At 43.9% G+C, this 18,962-nt stretch overlaps 1 protein-coding gene across 1 annotated transcript; it reads left to right on the top strand.

Annotated features, from left to right (window-relative positions):
- The first annotated feature begins 102 nt into the window (after window positions 1–102).
- Window positions 103–18,936, top strand: LOC111602049. Its single transcript, XM_023318959.2, is given in 4 exon segments — window positions 103–385; window positions 3,477–4,148; window positions 14,591–14,776; window positions 18,014–18,936. Coding segments are annotated over 3 exon segments (1,416 nt in total). The 5' UTR covers window positions 103–385; window positions 3,477–3,565; the 3' UTR covers window positions 18,661–18,936.
- Window positions 18,937–18,962: the final 26 nt, after the last annotated feature.

Here is an 18,962-nt window from a genome sequence, read left to right as displayed (position 1 = left end):
TTACGCAGTCGAATGCTTAAACGAATTATTTCCCTTTAACAAGGAGCCGGCTATAAAAGCGCGTCGGCAGCGCAGCGGCGGCTCACAAAGCGACGGCGAATGCGACGCGACAGTTGCCCAAGCATCGAGCACGAAGCGAATCAAAGCATTAAGAACAGCGAGCGCGCGACCGAACACGTAAAACGCCAAGAGCCATTAGACAAAAGTAACGGTCCGCACAAGACGCTTATGCAAATTGCTCGCGTGCGTGTGCCCGTGCCTGTGTGTGTTTGTTATTTTTGTTCTTGTGCTCAAATTGCCGCAATAAAAGTACAAAATTATGTGGCACAAGTGAAAGTGGCCACATTGAGCGGACACCACAGCAGCAGCCAACGGACACATAACGGTACGTATAGCAACGCATGCCGTCACCTGAGCACTGCATGAATGATAAATTCAAGCCTTTAGCTCGATCTTTTTCGAATTTCGTTTCGATAGCTAAGTTTTTTTCTGAATGTATCAGATCAGATATTTTCTTTTTCATATGAAAGCCAAGCTCTAAATTATAAATTTCCCTCTTGAATTGCTTAAGTCAAGAATTTGCATAAATAATTTAATCTTTACCAGTCGAAAAGACTTAAATAATCCTGGTAAAAATTCGCATTTGAAATTGGAATTTTGAATACAGATTTATTAAAAAATATAGCTAAAAATTGTAAGCCAATAAATAAAAACTTCAGACTTTTAAGATAAAGTTATAAATAATAATAATAATAATGAGTTAAAATGTGGGTTCAAAAAAGATAAAAAAAAAAATAAAGATAAAGATAAATAAATAAATAAATAATAAATAAAGATAATTGAATTTAGTAAAAAAGCTAAAATCTGGCTTTAAAAAAATATCAATTTACGTAATACTCGAGCTAAACTTAAACTTAGTTAAATCCATAGAATAAAACTCTAAATTAGAAGTATTGAGATTGGGTCAGAAATGTGAGATATGAAGCTAAAGCTGATTAAATGAGTAAAAATAGAAAATTAATATTAAAGATATAAATTAATATATTATATTTAATTAAAGTAAAGTGTCCTCCATAAAATTCAGGTAATTAAAAGAGGAATTTCCTTTTCAATTATTTCAAGTACAAAAATATTTAAAACAAGTGTTGGAACACTTAAAACAGCAAATACAACGAGGCAAGAATTTTGAGAGCTTTCGAACCGAAAAATAAAGAAAAACAATTCACAATTTAAGACTCAATTGCGAGGCATTTATAGACCAATTAAATATGGGCGCTGAGTGCTGTTGGGCTGCATCGCTTAGTCCGTCTCGGCCATGTTGGAGGCGGCAGTCATCGCATGGGCGTGTGTGTGTGTGTGTGTGTGTGTGTGTGTGTGTGTGGCATAGGAAGCGCGTTTGGATGAGTTTTCTTACATTGTTTGGATTTCCATTTCGATTGGATTCGTTTCCTTTTGGTTTAGTTTGCGTTCAATTGAATCGAATTCGCTTTTGCTGGTAATGAAGCTAGTTGGCATTGGCCATGGCCAGCACACACACACACACACACACTTATGCACAATACTAGTTAACATATTTTTATGGCCCCGTTGTCGCCAAAGTGTCCTCCAGTTTCAGCATCAACTTCAGCTTCGAGTGCCATTTGCCGGCGGTCATAGAGACGATGAGAGGGGCAGGAGCAATTGGCGGCCTGTGGATTGCCCGCTTGATTGGCCCCTCCAATGGAGTGGAGCAGCAGAGGGATAGGATGGTTGGGGCACCTTTTATGTTCCATTTCACATATGCTATTGTTTGTGTGCTGGCGGAGGCACTACACATGGCACAGTTGCAAAGCTATCAAATAAAACAGAAACTCTCAGCCAATCTATATATAGCCGCATGCAACTTTCAAACTTTCAATTGCTCAGTTTTTGTGCAATGAAAATAAATCAGATTCCATTCAGAGTCCGACCTAAAAAAGAAGCACAAGTGAGAGTGCTCCAGTGGGGAGTGACCGACTAGGCGATACCTTGAACTCAGCGCAGAGCTGCACTTCCAATTGTACTCAGCTTGTTTGAAATTTTTCTGGAATTTCTAGAATTACTCGATCAAAATTTCACAGTGCAATAAAGACATGCAAATGTATTAGAAAAAGAATTCATGGCAAATTTTGGGATAAAGAGCGGAAGGCATCCATAATGCGAAAGTAGAGCAAGCTGTGTATCCAATGCCCCCACAGCAATTTGCGTGTCTACATGTTATGTGGTATTCAGGCTAGGCTTAAAAATCGAGACCAAATGATCGATTTTTATCGATAACAAGCAAATGATAAACTGCTAATGCATTTGGTATGACATTAGCATATTCTAATTTCAATGAGTTCCGGCTACAATGAGATCGAGTAAAAGATGGAGCATATTAGATACAGATATATACTGAAATTATATAGTGCAAATCGGAACTGCGCAAGCTTCAAATATATTATTATAATACCCATTAGGTACGTTAGTTAAAAGCAAGCAATTTAGCTCTGAGTTGCTCGACTCCAATCACATAGTGTATACAGCTAACTAGTATACGAACTCGTGTACGAAAACCTGCATTCGACTAAAGCAGTTAAATATTTCAATTGAAATATGGAAACAGATCAAAAACAGAAGGCAAAGCCTCTGATTGTATGGGCTGACCAAATAAGAGCAGTTGGCAAACAAATTGCAATAAACCAAACATGGTTTGTCATAGTAGTTCGATTCAGATTTTATTTGAAAGCTACATTCATGCCACATTGTGAGGCAGAGTAGATGAGTCAAATGGTTGCCTAGCGATGCCTGGGCTGTGCTTGACTTTATTTTAATTGAGGGCTTCTGAAATACTGATTGCTATTCACTGCCTCAAGCAACTGACTTCAGCTCACTCCGTCTAGCTGTTAGCTTAAGATCCAACAAACATTTCGACAGCTGAATGCTATCGATAACTTAAAGAGCAGCAGCAAAATAGTTATCGATAATAATATGGCTCTTGCCGGGCCCCACTCCAGCGTCATAAAGATCACATTTATTTCTATGAAAAAGTAAGTATATAGACTATACAGAGATATAGTGACAATATGACTCTTAGATAATACGTATTACCTTCATGTTGTCCAAGTAACAGCGCAATTGATATACAGTGCCTGTCAGAGTTGACATGAGGTTAAATGATATTGTGCTAGCAAAAGCTGAGGCAGTGACAGGCCGAGAAAACTTGACTCGTAGATAAGGATTAGCCAAGTGGCGACATGAGGAGCCGTGAATTCCCAGTGGTCAGCCAGAGCCGGCTAAGCTAGTTGTCAACCAGTGACCAGTGGGCGGTGGGCGGTGGGCGGTGGGCGTAAGCGCGCCTTAAGCGTCAGTGGACGCTTGCCAACACTGAAATAAAGCCCCAGAGGTCAAACGGATGATTCATTAAAGCAATTAGCAGTCGAGCCAATGCTTCCAATTTTGCGAATTTCTCTTTGCAGACAGCTGAAGCCGCAACAGCAGCTGGGCTAGGGAGGATTCGGAGTGGGCGTGGCTAGCAGGCGTAAGGGAAGCGGAGGCGCGCCACCAAATGCTCATTGAAATTTACGATTATGCTGCGAAATTATTAAACAATATGACCGCAACAACCGCAAGCATCATTAATAATCTGGCCAGCGGGTCAGAGGGTCAGAGAGCCGGACGAACGGACAGTCCAAATCCCACGACGGCCACAAATCTAACGTCCAAACTGCTGCAGGCGACAACAGGCAATATGAAGACGCTGCTGAATCGCACGCTGGCCACAATGGGCGGCCAGCGCAGCACATTGACCACCCTGCTGCTTCATGGCGGCCTGGGCACAGGCGTGGCCAGCGGGCAGCGGATCCGGCAGCTGCCCCATGCCAATGGCAGCGTGCATGCCACGGCCAATGACAGCGACAACCCTGGCCAGGATATGTACAATGCATTTAATGTCACGTCGTCGCCGTCGTCGTCGTCAGTCGGTTTCATCGAGTCCTCGACCACGGCCGCCAGCACAGTGCTGAGCAGCGCCATCACCAATCTGCCGGAGACGAGTGGCCCGGCCACCACATTCCCAGCTCAGACGATGGCCACCATCATTGCGGCCGGCAACAAGAATCGAGCCACCACCATCATCCTATATCCAACGGGTGAGTCAAGCGGTTTCCACTTACCAAATCCAAATCACAATTCAGTTGCTGCATCTGCTAATGGCTATTCTAATGCTTGTTGACTCGGCTGATGTGCTGGCCCCGCAAGGGCCAGAGCGCGTTGGAATAAAGTAGATACATCCCACTCCATTTGATATGTATGAACTCTTGATCACGACTACGAGAGACAGTATTAGATATAATTATCATATAATAGAATTCAATTTCATTAATGGAACATTCAAATATCTGTTATACAAACATTTATTTCAATGACATCAAATTTCTAATATATGTTTTGAATGCATTTTAAATGCTGTTTTTAGAGTATTTCATTTTAGCTTTTATCTTTTATTTTGTAATCAAACTGAGACTGGTTAAGACCAATGTTGCCAGCTGATCTCAAGGCGATATACGATGTGGCAGTCTGTTCCGCAATTTATATGTATAGCCTAAACTTGTTGTAAGGGCGAGTTTTGATTAGGAGAAAATATGCATGCGAATCCAATTAGCGTAGTCTGTCTCTCTGTTCGTCTAGTCGGAACGGGCAGACGGAGAGCCAGAGGGACACGCAGATGTATAGACAGATGGTCGGAAGGACGAACGAATAGACCGACGGACAAACTGAAGAACGAACACAGATATAGTCGGTGAGACGGTCGGACGAACAGACAGACGGAAGGACGGACAGATAGACAGACGGACGAACAGACAAACGTATAGAGTGTCTGTTTGTCCGTCCTTTCGTCTGTCGGTCAGTCCTACTACCCCTCTGTCTGTCCTTTTGTACATATGTCTATCGGTCCATCTTTCCTTCCATCTGTCCATCCGTCCTTCCGTCGGTCTATCTACGTGTCCGTCCGCACGTCTCGCCGACTATCTGTCTGTACGTTCTTTATTTTGTCCGTCTGTCTATTCGTCCGTCCTTCCGACTATCTGTCTATACATCTGCATGTTCCTCTGGCTTTTCGTCTGTCCGTCCGTTCGTTCGTCTGTCTGTTCATCCGTCCGTCTACTCGACTATGTGTCTGTCCATCTGGCTTTTCGTCTGTCTGTCTATCTATCCGTCCGCTTGTAAGACTCAGTCCGTCCTTCCTTACGTCTGTCTGTCTGTCCCACTATCTGTCCGTTCTTCCGTCTGCCTGTCCGTCCGTCCGTCCGTCCATCCATCCATCCATTCGTTCGTCCGCTTGGTCCGCCTATTCATATTTATTCTGGCAGCTCTTGGAGTTCTTTTAATAGAATCACAGATGCGATTGAATTCTATTTGTGTCACGTCCGACTTTAGTTGTGCCATTGCCACTTCCATAACAAGTGTTGCGATGGCTGAGATGGTGGGCGAAATATTTCATTGTATGGCATATTTTTAACACTCGTTCAGGAAGTGAAAAGAATATAGAGGGTTGGTGAAGTGTGCGCCTGTCCGTATGAATGCGAAGCATGTGAAATCTGAAAGCGATACACAAATCTGTATCTGATATCTTCCGTTTGAATACGTCCACGGGGGTGTATTCTATAGAAATATATCATTTGACACTTAAACGCTGTTGTAAAAGCTGCCATTAAAGCCAAAGGAAGGGTATTATCAGGCATACCCAAAAATCTGTACTGCATAGTCGTATGGTTAAGTCTAATGGGGACGTCACAGATCGCGAAAACTGATTTGAAATTTGAAATTTTTGATAAAGCAGCTCGCCTGAGCATTCAGGGCGTTGAGTAAGCCGTAGCTAAAGATAAGTTAAAATTAATAGAAATCCACGATTTATACCTCATTCAAGTAAGTTTGGACTGAATTGTGGCTCATGAAGCATCAACGTTTGAGGCGCCTTAACCAGCTTCGTCTGTCCGTTTCGCTTGCACATAAAACACTTAGGTTCTTTGAAGGAACTGAGGCTCAACAAATGAGTAAACGGAGATTCAGCTGAACTGAACTGTTTCACCAGTAACAGAGACATAATATCCTCACATTGCCATTGTTATTCGAAACTATCCACACATTGACAGCGCCTAGCTTTGCGCTCCTTGGTATTGCTGTGCCAGCTGGAGCTCTCATCGGGGCTAAGTGCTTGGCTTCCATTAGGCATGAACTAGTGCTTTGTGTGCCATACTTAGTCACAGATAATGGGCCAGTTTACTTATATCATATATAATGACAAATCACCTTTGACCTTTGAGCAATATAGTTAGAGATTCATTAAGTTGTATGGCCTATTGACATATGCATGAAAGTCGCTCGACAGCGTGGCCAGTTGATGGAGTAGGCAACTGTCCCTTAGGAGAACGTGTTCCAGTGAAGCACAGCTTATGATTAGACTATTTATGCCTGTGTTGGGCATGTGTTTGTAGTTGTCGCAAAGTTCGCACGCCAGGGTAAAGATAATGCTGCTGTTTAAGCCAACGTAAGCCGGTGACCTTTTTGTTGAAGTACTCTCGACTCCCAGCGGACTTCCACTTAGACGCAACGCATTTAATAGATCATCGAACGCTTCACTTGTTAAGTCCTTGGCCAATTGCTTTTTGGGGCTGTCAACGCAGCTGCCAGTTAATCATAACTTAACTGACTTAAGTCCTATTCGGCGCTAGGCTCAATAATGTGGTCAACCAATTCGAATGCAGCAGTTGCCAATCGCCAATCGCCACTCGCCACTCGCTCGACTGCTGATTAGCACGCTTCGCACATCAATTTCTGTCAGCGAACAGCCTGCCACGCCCCTGCCGCCGCCCCTTCAATAATCAAATCAACTCAGCCATTTAGACTGACAAACAGACAGCGAGTCGGAGAAACCTTCGGACGGACGGACGGACGAAGGGACGAAGTCGCGTGCCAGGCCCAATTAGGGGCTAATTTGCATAATACCATCCATTCGCTCATTATCCCCAGTGGCTCCGATAGCAAAGCGGCTGGCAATAGACAATATAAGCCCCCAATTTTTTGCCCACAGACGGCTCTACTTCTTTCAATATACCCTGTATGCCGGAGCAAGGGGTGAAAGGGGTAGCAATGTGCAAAAGTAATTGAAATCCCTTCAATATGTCGATATATATACTATATATACATATCTATGTGTGTGTTATATATTTAAATGCCTGCTGACTGCTGCCTGTTCATGTGTGTATATACATATTTAATCAGTCTGAGCATCGACTATCAATTAAATGGAGGTCAGCGACTTGTAGGCACAAGCTAATGGAATAGGGCACAGAAGCTTAGAGAAGTTTCCTTCAAAGTGCGATATTTATCGATAAAGATAAGGGTTGGGGCAGTCTAAGTGGAAGCACACTGAAATGTTGAAGAACTATGAGCTTATACGAAATACTATTAGAGGTATTGCTGGCTGCTCAGACTCAGCTATGGACTAGCCTGGGACTCGTTGCCATCATATAAGTATTTCGATGATTTCGACTTGGAACTGCTACAGGGTAACTGCGCGTCCAGCATACTTTGTCCTGTCTTTGCACTTATGGTAGCAGTGCAAGCTTCGTTCGGCAATTGGGGCAAGTGTAATTTAGAGCAAGACAGAGCGATGCATATTGTAAGGTAGGCAAAGAGAGAGAGAGAGAGAGCGCGAGAGCTTACGACCTTACGACCCTTGGGCCTAATGCAGCAATTAGGCAAGTTTAAGTCGCATTAATTGCAGAGTTTGGTCGGATATTAACGCGACTCGAACCGATGATTATTTTAAGCGCCAGCTCTTAACGTGGCTCCGGGCTCCACAAAGTTGAGCCGAGAGGGAGAGCTGAATGCTGACTCAGTTTGCTCCCATTAAGACAAATCAGAAAGACGACGTCGTCGTCATCGTTGTCGACGTTAATATCTCATATCCTAATCATGTCGCTTATCTGTTCATATCAGCAACGCGCAGCGACATTGTCAGCGCTTTCATTCGCCTCCGGCCTATCTTTATGGGCGGACGAGGCTGACATAAAAATACTTTTCGACAAAAGCCAGCAAACTTGTCCATTTCCACAGCAACAAGACAACAATAAAATACATACAACAAAAGCGAAGTGCGTAAATTTCATTCAATGAAATTGTTTGGCCCGCCAGGCGCCCCCACTCCCACCCCCACCTTGCTTCACAGCTCCAGGCGACATGAGTGCCACAAAAACTCTGCATGAAAATATTTCCTCAAGCGGCTAGTGCTGCAGCATGTTGCAGGCGAATATGTAGCAAGTATTTTGCGCCGGATAGTTCGCAAAATATGTATATCGGAAAGCAGATTGTGCTGCTAGCAGAATGCTTATCACAAATAGTTTCGTTGCAGCAAAAATTTGCTTAGAAAATAAACTCAAATTTGGCAAAAGTTGCATTTGAAAGACATTTTGGGCTTTAACCACTAATAAAGCCTAGTGACAAAATACCTTTAACTGACATAAACTAAATACTGTGCGGACTCCAGCTATAACACTCTCAATTAGTCGCTTCTAAAATTGCAAATCAGTCACTCAATCAGCTAGTTAGACAACGGTCAATCAATCAGTCAGCTAGTCAATCACCTACTAAGTCAAGTTGTTCAATAAGTCAGTCTGTCAATCAGTCGACCAATCAATAAATCGGTCGGTCTTTCATTCACACAGTCAGTCAGCGAACCAATCAGTCAAGCGGCATATCAATCAAACAGTCAATCAGTCAGTTAATCAATCTTTTGAACAGTCAATCAGGTATTTACTCAACGAGTCAATCTATCAGACAGTCAGTCAATCGCTGATTTAGTCAATCAGTCAGCCAAGCAATCAAACAGCTTTTCAATCAAACAGTCAGTCATCAATCAAATAGTTAATCATCCAGTCATCAGTCAAGCGGTCGATCAATCAGACAATCAATCGCTGAATCAGCTAATCAGACAACGTGTTAACTGTCAATCAATCAATCAAACAGCTAGTCAATCACCTACTAAGTGCATTAGTTGGTCAATCAATCACACACACACAGTCAATCAGTCAAACAAGTTTTTAATCAAACACTCAGCCAATCAATCAATCAATCAGTTAGTCAATCACTTGAGCAGTCAATCAGGCAATCACTCAACCAGTCAATCAGTCAGACACTTCGCTTACTCCGTCTGTCAATCAGTTCATCAGATAAACTGCTTTTCAATCAGCCAGCCGACTGACAGTCAATCCGTCAGTTAAGTTGATCAATCAGTTAGCTCAACAGTCAACTAAACAGGCATTCAATCAGTCACTCAACCAGTCAATGAATCAGACAATCAGTAAGGCAGTGATTTGCATAGTAAATCAGTGAGGTAAGTCAATCAAACAGTCAATCACTCAATCAGCCAGGTTAACCAGTCAATCCATCCAGGCAGCTAGCTGTTCAATCAGGCCAGCCAGTCAGTCAGACAGTTTTATGCCAAGGAGTTAGTCTTTCAATCAGTCAATTAGTCAATCATCAATCGGTCACTCAGTCAGTAAATCAGTCAGCTCTGAGCACTTCCTTCATTTTGCTGACCTGCAATATGATTTCAAGCAATTCGTGTATGAATTCTTATTTATATTATTTACATTGTCAATCAAAATGTAAATTTCTTGAAGCAAAGTTTTGTCTTCAAGCTCTTGGCTCAAAAAATAACAAATCGAAAACACATTGCATATGATTTGGATTAAGGGGGGACTGATGCTGCCCGAAGGATCTTTTCATTAAATGAGAAAAGTTGAAAGCACGTTTTAGGGATTAGAAAGTTTTCAAAGGCAGCGCCAAGGTGCAGTAATCAATTATAAGCTAAAAGCCCTTGCTCGAGATTAATTTAATGAGCTTTGCGCTTGCCGTAAAGTGTTGCACACTTGACGAAGGCTGTGCAGCAGCTGTGCCGCCGACTGACTTCATTTATTTCTGTTGTTGTTTTTTTTTTCTTTTATTTTCTTTTCAAGAAAAATATGTTGCATTTGTCGCTGAAATCGTGAGGCTGCCACGCACCCATTCCAAACAGTTATTCGCACCATTAGCAAGTGTTGACAGTTGATTGACTTTCCTTTAAGCACTTTCCAACACTCTTCACTAAGTGGCTTACACTCTTGCTTGCCTCGGCACTTGCGTTCCTTCGCTTCGTCTTCGTTTGCGTCTCTGTTTGGCAAACTATGCCAAGTACAGTGCGCCCCCGGCAATGGGAGAGTACGACTAAGTAGTTCACTTGCAGCATTTGCCTGAAGCGCTTGTCCCAACTTTCAGCAGCAACTGCTCTAAAAGCTTCACCAAGCCAAGCAGCGGGCCTTCAACTTGAACCCGGCGCAGTCTAACCCAGCGCCGCCGACTGTTTGCCAGAGCTACGCGCAGAGCTGACAGCGTGACTCATCGAGCACGAACTAAAAGAGAGCTTCGATTGCATAGATGATAATGGGAAAATTAGAGAGTAGAGAGTAGAGAGTAGAGAGTAGATTGTAGAGAGTAGAGAGTAGAGAGTAGAGAGTAGATTGTAGAGAGTAGAGAGTAGAGAGTAGAGAGTAGAGAGTAGAGAGTAGAGAGTAGAGAGTAGAGAGTAGAGAGTAGAGAGTAGAGAGTAGAGTAGAGAGTAGAGAGTAGAGAGTAGAGAGTAGAGAGTAGAGAGTAGAGAGTAGAGAGTAGAGAGTAGAGAGTAGAGAGTAGAGAGTAGAGAGTAGAGAGTAGAGAGTAGAGAGTAGAGAGTAGAGAGTAGAGAGTAGAGAGTAGAGAGTAGAGAGTAGAGAGTAGAGAGTAGAGAGTAGAGAGTAGAGAGTAGAGAGTAGAGAGTAGAGAGTAGAGAGTAGAGAGTAGAGAGTAGAGAGTAGAGAGTAGAGAGTAGAGAGTAGAGAGTAGAGAGTAGAGAGTAGAGAGTAGAGAGTAGAGAGTAGAGAGTAGAGAGTAGCGCGTCGCGCGTCGCGCGTCGCGCGTCGCGCGTAGAGAGTAGAAAGTAGAGAGTAGAGAGTAGAGAGTAGAGAGACAGCAGCAACACGTCGCATGCGCCACAGAGGCGCATGTGGCACGCGCTCATCTCTAAGACAAAGGCAGCGAGTCGAAGTCACATTTCTCTTTCGCTTTGCTGCTCATCAGACATTTGAATTGTTGTTGCTGCTGCTGCCGCCGTTGTTGTTGCGGCGCATTTCACGGTCGACTTTAAATATGCAAACATTCGATTTCGATTTGGTGGCTGTGGAGGCGCATAATTTTTATTGTATTTATTGAATATTTCCAGCATCAAACGTTGCTGCCCATTGAGTCAGCAAGAAATTACAGACAGTTGCGGGTGGGCGCTGGGGCGGGGCGGTGCTTCAGGCATCCAGCTCCGGCAACGAATGCTTGTCGAGGCACAGCTGCTACCCTTGCGTCTCTCTATTTGGCAAGTTTTGCTCAAGCCCCAAGTGAACAGCCTCAAGCCCTTGGCAGGCGTCTTCCAGCCCTGGCCCTGGGCCTGGCCCTGCCCCTACTCGGCCATCAATTTGTGTAAATTTGAACTGTCACTTTGAAGGCGTTAATTGGATTCAATAAATGTCAAGCAGGGCACGCGGCGTCAACAGTTGGAGCCAGTGCAGCATCAGCATCGGCATCGGCATCAACAGCTGGCCATGGCGTTGTCTCTGCTGCCAAATTCATTTTAAGCCAACACCCCTCGACAAATCCCAGCGCCCTGCCCGCACCTTCAGCCGCTTTCAAGTTATATTTAGGACACGACACAACAACATTTTGGGGCCATGGATTTTTGTGGCTTAGATTGGGTGGGTGGGTGCTGCGGTGGAGGGGGGAAGGGGGAAGGGGGAAGTGGTGTTGGCTTTGCCGCCTTGGCATGATTTTAGCTGGATTGTGGGCGTGCCGGCAGCCACAGTAGCAAACACTCTGTCAGCGTGCACTGAGCGAAATCGCTGGCGACTTGAGAGAACTACACGAGCAGACGCTTCGTATTAGTTGCTTTCATATGAAAGAAATCTTAATATGCTCAGCTCTCTCTCTCTCTCTCTCACTCTCTGTGTCTGTATCTCTCTGTAACTCTCTCGCCCTCTCTCTGTCTCTCTCGGTCTGTATCTCCCTCTTTCTCAGTAACTGTTTCTGGCTCTATCTCTCTGTGTCTGCCTATCTCTCTTTGCTTTACTCTGCCTCTCTCTTTGTAGCGCTCTCTCTCCGTCTCTCTCTCTCTCTCTCTCCCCGTATGTATCTCTCTCTTTCAGTACTGTTTCTGGCTCTACCTTTCTATTTCTGCCTGTCTCTCTTTCTCTCTCTCTATCCTTCACTTTCTCTCACTCTTCACTTCTCTCTCTCACTTTCCCTATTTATCTATCTCTCTCTCTCTCTCTCTCTCTCTCTCTCTATCTCTCCATTAATTGCTCGCTCTTTCTCTCTCTCTCTGCCTATCTTCTCTTTTCACTCTGCATCTCTATCTCTTTCCCTCTCTCTCAGTTTCTCCTGCCTTTTCCCTCTTTCCGTAACTCTCACAAAAACTTAGCCCCAATTTGGCTCAGTGTACTCGAACAATCATATCGCAGTATTTCAATGCCTAAAAATACATAATACACACACAAGGCACACACACAAACACACAGATATACAAACCTATATAGCGAATACTTAGAAGATATATTGTTTTCTGTGGCTTATCGGCTAAGGACCTTAATAAAAATGCTTCCCTGAGAGGATCGCAACAAATTTGTTGGCTTTGTTTGGGCTGCGGAGATAAACAAAAGACAAATTGAAAGTGGAATTGTGATGGCATCGACAACGGTGCCGGACCTGTCCGGCAGCCAGTGACTCGCTGCGCCACTGAGCCACTGAGCCGCAGAGCCGCCACTTTATCATTGAGATAAAAAAAAAGAGTTGAAAGCAGGTTAAAATCTGCACGCGACCGGATGAAAATTAATTTAAAAAGAAAAGCAAAAAACCAAACGGAAATATAAAATGAAAATGGACCAGAAACGGCAGCGGGCCGTGGGGCCGTGGGGCCGTGCGAAGGGCAAATGCAAACGATGCCAACGGCTCGTAAAAGGCATTTGGCCCACATAACTTGGCCACGCCCAGCGCGCCGCCTGTCAGCGTAAATAAGTGTTGCCCACATATCGGGGCACTTCCATGGCAAAAAGATGGCCTACAAATGATGAGCAGCAGATAAACAAAAAGGCGATCAATTCTGTTGCCTACTTTACAGCGCTTCTGACAGCTGCCCTGCGTGCGTAAGTGCGTGCGTGAGTGGGTGTGTCATGCATTAATAATTTAGAGATTATGTTTACGCTGGCAGGCAACGGAAACCGGCGGCTTTTAGTATTTGACCGCAGCAATTAGGCAGACAAAAAACAGCAGCAGAAAAAAAAGGCGATGCCCGCATTCAGGCGACTGACTGCACAGGTCATTAAAAATTATTGAATAGACCATTATAATATGCACAAAGGCCAACACGACGGGCGGTTGATAAAGGAAACGCCCAGGCCCAGGCCCAGGCCCAGCACATAGATTTCAACTGAAAAGCTCAAGTTAGATTCGGTTCGCTTTATGCTCAGCTAAAAAATAATTATTATTCGTCACGTTCAGAGCTGAGAACCTCAGTTCCCAGGGAGCTCCATTGCTCTACTAGTTCTCTGCTCAGCTCGAGCAGACTCAGTGGAACCAATCGCCCACAAACGTCATTTAGTATTGTAATAATATATAAAAGAGAACAAAGTCAGTGAAGCCCAGTATCAGGGCCATTGCCAGCAAACAGTCCAAGTTTTGTCAGGGTATTCGAGAAGGCACACTTCAACTTTCATAAGCCACTTCCAGCTGCGACGTTTATTATACACTTAAGCATTGACCTATAACAAAAGCAAGTTAGACTGCACTAGTTGGCAGTGCCTGACTTGCAGATACCCTGAACCGTGCGAAGTGCTGCTATTGTAATTATTCTAAGCTTCTATTCTACATATGAGGTCTGCTTTTTTTATAATTCCCTCACAATCTCAAACTCTCAATCCATATTTTATTTATCATATTTTTCATCTTCCATCATCCAATTTCCATCTTTAATCTTCCCTCTTTCATCTTCCTTCTTCCATCTTTCATCTTCCATCTTCCCTGTGCATCTTTCATCTTTATTCGGCCCTGCTCCGTAATTCATCTTCCATTTTTCATCTTTCATCTTCCATTTTTCATCTTTCATCTTTTATCTTTTATCTTCCATCTTTAATCTTCCATCTTTAATCTTCCCTCTTTCATCTTCCTTCTTCCATCTTTCATCTTCCATCTTCCCTGTGCATCTTTCATCTTTATTCGGCCCTCCTCCATAATTCATCTTACATTTTTCATCTTTATCTTTTATCTTTTATCTTCCATCTTTAATCTTCCCTCTTTCATCTTCCCTCTTCCATCTTTCATCTTTTATCCTCCACTCTCCCGCTTTCATTTTCCGTTTTTCATTTTAAGGTAATTATATTATCATATCTATTATTAATATAATGGGAAATTACTCATACAGTTTCGCCATTTACAGGGTATACCAAGTATTGATCAAGTGTTCTTTGTCTACTTGCAGTTTCACCCGAATCGATTGTCATACCCATCGTTTCGTGCATCTTTGGCTTTCCGATATTGGCGCTGATTGTGATCTGCTGCCTGCGACGTCGAGCCAAGTTGGCCCGGGAGCGGGACAGACGGCGCAACTATGATATGCAGGACCACGCTGTCAGCCTGGTCAGATTTAGTCCAATTCATAGGCTTAGTGAGTTTGAATGTTGTAATGTGTGTACGAAATTTTATAGTTTCTCTTCAACTTCTTCTTCTTCTTCCATATGGACTTATACAATTTTTATTCACAGCTCGTATTATCTGTCGAAATAATATATATGAATATCTTATATGATAAATGCATTTCTCTAGACTCCCATTCACACCTCATAGAGCACACAAGCACACCCTCGCTCTGTCTCCCTCACTCTCACTCGATCTCTCTCCCTCTCTCATTCTTATTTTCTTTATATATCGATCTTAATGTGCCTGTCTGTCATAGCGTAGTGTTTATTATTTACCTTCAACATGTTGCAACAAAAGGAAAGTAGAGAAAAGTGAGCGCGATTCATCGCAGCCAACTTCAATCCGCTTCAATTTTCAATTTGCCCGCTTTGTTTTTCTTGCATAAATTGCATTTAAAATTGGCAAGCAAACTTGCGGACACACACACGCACACACTTACACACCTGGCTGCCTGTCGCTATTCAACAACCAACCCCACCCCTCACCCCATCACTTCCTCACGGCAAATTGTGTTCCCACCTTTGCGGCACATTCCACTTAAAACTTGAATATTCAAATATTTTTTACGCTGATATACGAAATTGCACAAATATAAAAGTTAATAAAATTCCTGCGAAAATTCCAGAAAAATCTTCAAAAATTCTTTCATATATCTAAATTGAAAAGTTTCAATTATTGTACGGCTCTGCCTCTGCGTCGGCGATGCATAGCAAAGGGAAATGTTTTCATGGGTATTTTCGTGCCATATTTAAAAAAAGCCCACATGTACAATTTCTTGGGAATTTCCCTAGCACGTATCAAAACAGTGTGAGAACAAATGAAATCTAAACAATTTTTCCCTTCTCATTCATCATTGGGAATTTTGAAGCCAGAGCTCAGATATTAGAAAATTCTCATTTGTTTTCAAATGCACAAAAAGCGGAAAAATCAAAAATTCAATAGAAACCAGAAAAAGCCGGAAGTCAAAGCTTTTCAAAGCATCACCGGCGACGTGTGTTCATTAAAGAGATGAAAACTGGAAATAAGGAAAAAGCCCAAACTAACGGCAAATACATAAAGGTTGTTGCCACTAGTGAGGCCCTTGGGGTGCGGAGGTGGCAGCGGCTGTAACGAAACTTGACCCACTTGCATGCGAGAGCAGGCAGCAGGCAGCAGGCAGCAGTCCATTATACCCAGTGTGTTACATCAACAAATAGGATATAAAAACATGGGCAAAAGGAAACGAAACGGGACGCGACGCAGCAGGACGAGTGGCACGTGTGCACAACTCCGAGTCAAAGTTCAAGCTGAGTGCCTGCTGCGACTGTGGCGGCACTCAATGAAAGCGAGCAAGCGACCGCCACACACGCACACACGCACCCTACGAGATATTTATGCTGTTATGCATGTGTCAAGCACAGCTGTTAAGCTGTAGCCGTGCCCCTTACTGCCCCTGCCACCCGCTTGCATTTGCATTGCATACCTTTGGGCGCTCGTCCTCGTTTGCATATGAACAACAAAAATGGAAACTCGTCTTTTCACTAGAGCAGCCCCCTGGCCAGGCCCCGATCCGGTCCTCCTGCTCCTTAGTCAGGAATCCCAGTCGCCTTCACGCACGCCTGCACAGTGCACAACGACATTTTTCCTCTTTTATTTTTGTTGTTGTTAAATATATACCTAATAAAGGGTATCTGCTGGCTGTGCATGTGGCAGGTGCACGTGCCAGCCATGTGGTATGCGCGTTCCAGTAGATCGCCTTGGCAATGCTCATTAAGTCATGTACTGTAAAGTCTGCCTAGCGTGGACGGACGTCAAGTACTAGAAATCTAGAAATCATATTTCCACTTTAGCCAGGCCATACTGTAGTGAGGTTTAGCGCAGAGCAATTTCTTTCAGTGTATCAGTGTCATGTATGCACGTGCAGCAGGGTATTCTCCTAGTCGGGCATACTCGCTGATTGCAGTCCAACTTGTTATAACTGTAAATTTCATATTCAGTGTTTGCCTGGCAGCTGGCTGCGGGTGTTTGCTGCCACTTTGAGAAGGTCCAACAACAACTACAGCGACTGATGATGAAGCTGTTCTTGTTGTGGATGATGATGATGATGATGATGATGTTGATAATGATGGTGATTATATATGTAGGTGACACGATAACGAAACGTTGACAAACCGCAAATTACACTTGTTTAGCCCCGCCCACGCCGCCCGCCCAGGTCCCAGGCAAATGTTTTGATGGTTGCAAATTTACGTTTTTGCATAAATTTTGAAAACAATTACGCATAACCGCAAGCACCGCATAAGCGCCACAATAACTTTTACGCAAAACGCAGCCAGTAGCAGACCGTGCACAGTGGTGTGCCGTATGTAAATTAGGCAATAAAACAGCCAAAATAGCGCTTTTGTAATGTTTTGAGACATTTAAATTGGCCACGTTTATGTTGCATAGCTTTAAGCTGCAGTTTGACGGGCATAGATGTGCACTTAGCAGCGCGTTACGCTGTTAATTAACATAGGATGGCGTTTAAACAGCAATAATCAAATTACAGTGCCCCAATGCTGAGACAACTCATAAGGATCATTCCTAACAGTGTCAATGCTTAAGCTGTTAATTAACATATTACGCGTTGTTCTATGCATACATATGTCATTAAAAGCAGAGAGAGCTAGCTTTTGAGCAATTTCCCCTATTTTAAGCTGCAGCCTTGGGAAATTAAATTTCCTTGACTTTAAATATTCCTTATTTTAAACTGCAGCCTATGAACCATTAAATTTCCCTGACTTTAAGCTGCAGCATACGGGCACTTATGGCCCTTACTTTCAACTGCAGCTGACACACAACAACACCTAACAGTTAACCGTTGCAAGAGAATGATTTGGGTAATTTAGCTGACATAACTTTTAAGTTACAAAGCATGAGCTGCTGTAAGAAGTAGTGAAGCTGACCTGCTCACTAAGCCCACTGTGCGCACGTCCTGTGAGACAGCGATTGGTAATGGGCAGTGTGGGTGGTGTGGGTATTCTGCACGTTTTGACATACACATTAAACTTAAACTCGATCTGGTCGTCGCACGTTTTCGTTTTTGCCCACATGCAAGCATTTGCTCATTTCACATTTTACATTTCACATTTTCCATTTCGCTTGCCGCTGGCAATTTGAGGAAATTCTAACTAATTTTAATTACTTCTGTTTTTTTTTCGTTTCGTATTTGTTTCGAATGCTTTAGATTACCGATCGTCGCGAGCTATCAGTTTACGTCCTGAACGAAGCCTAAGCCAGGGCTTCACCTCGGTGGAGCTGGACACAGTGCTGGAGGAGCGCTGCAGCGATGTGGAGCAGACACAAACCGAAATCATAAATCCCGAATCGCCTATGGACACCACCTCCTATAAGATGTCCTTCTCTTCGAGCTAACAGTTAGCAGTTGCACAACAGCAGCAGCAGCCGAAGTCGTCGGCATCGCCGCCAGCGCAGCCGCAGACGGCAGCCATGGCTATGCAGCTGCTGCCGCCGCATTCGACGTCATCGACGCTGACGCTGACGCCGCCGCTGCGTAAGGCGGGCAGCGTGCGCGAATCGGTCGAGTCCGCGGCGCTGGCTAAACGTCGCAGTCGGCTGCAGGAGCTTCGCGCTGCGAGTAGCAGCCAGGCCAGCGAAGCGGGCATCGCGTTCGGCGTCGGCAAGCGAGACTCAAAGCGTCGTCACGGCGCCGGCGCCGACACCAGCAGCAAGAGCTCAACAGCGGCCACCATGCGCAAGTCGCAGTCGCTGGACGCCGCCGAAAGCTATTCGCTGGCCAGCATTCAGTCGCCGCTATGGGTGACGCTCACCAATGCACGAACCATCGAGGAGCTGGCGCAGCAGAAACTGTAAATATTTTACAGAAAGCCGAAAGAAAAGAAGAGACAGAAAGAGAGAGAAAAAAACCCCACCAACCAACGAGGCTTGTTGTTGTTGCAGCTGTTAAATGTTAATGAGGAGTTACCCACCCCTCCAATCCAACGGTTTTTCTTAGAGTCCAAATAGCTGAATCCACCTTGTAAATGTATAAGCAAATGTAACAGCATAACAAGTATTCAACAATTTACAACATTAGCAAACGCATATACTTAAGCTAATGACCAAAATTAGTTCAAAATAAACGAAAATTGAAAGCAACGACAGTGTTTTATTGC

This window comes from Drosophila hydei, unplaced genomic scaffold, assembly GCF_003285905.1.
Source record: "Drosophila hydei strain 15085-1641.00,03,60 unplaced genomic scaffold, DhydRS2 tig00000250-arrow-arrow-pilon, whole genome shotgun sequence".
NCBI classification, from domain to species: domain Eukaryota; kingdom Metazoa; phylum Arthropoda; class Insecta; order Diptera; family Drosophilidae; genus Drosophila; species Drosophila hydei.
The sequence above is the reverse complement of the archived record's forward strand: the minus strand, read 5'-3'. Positions and strand labels throughout refer to the sequence as shown.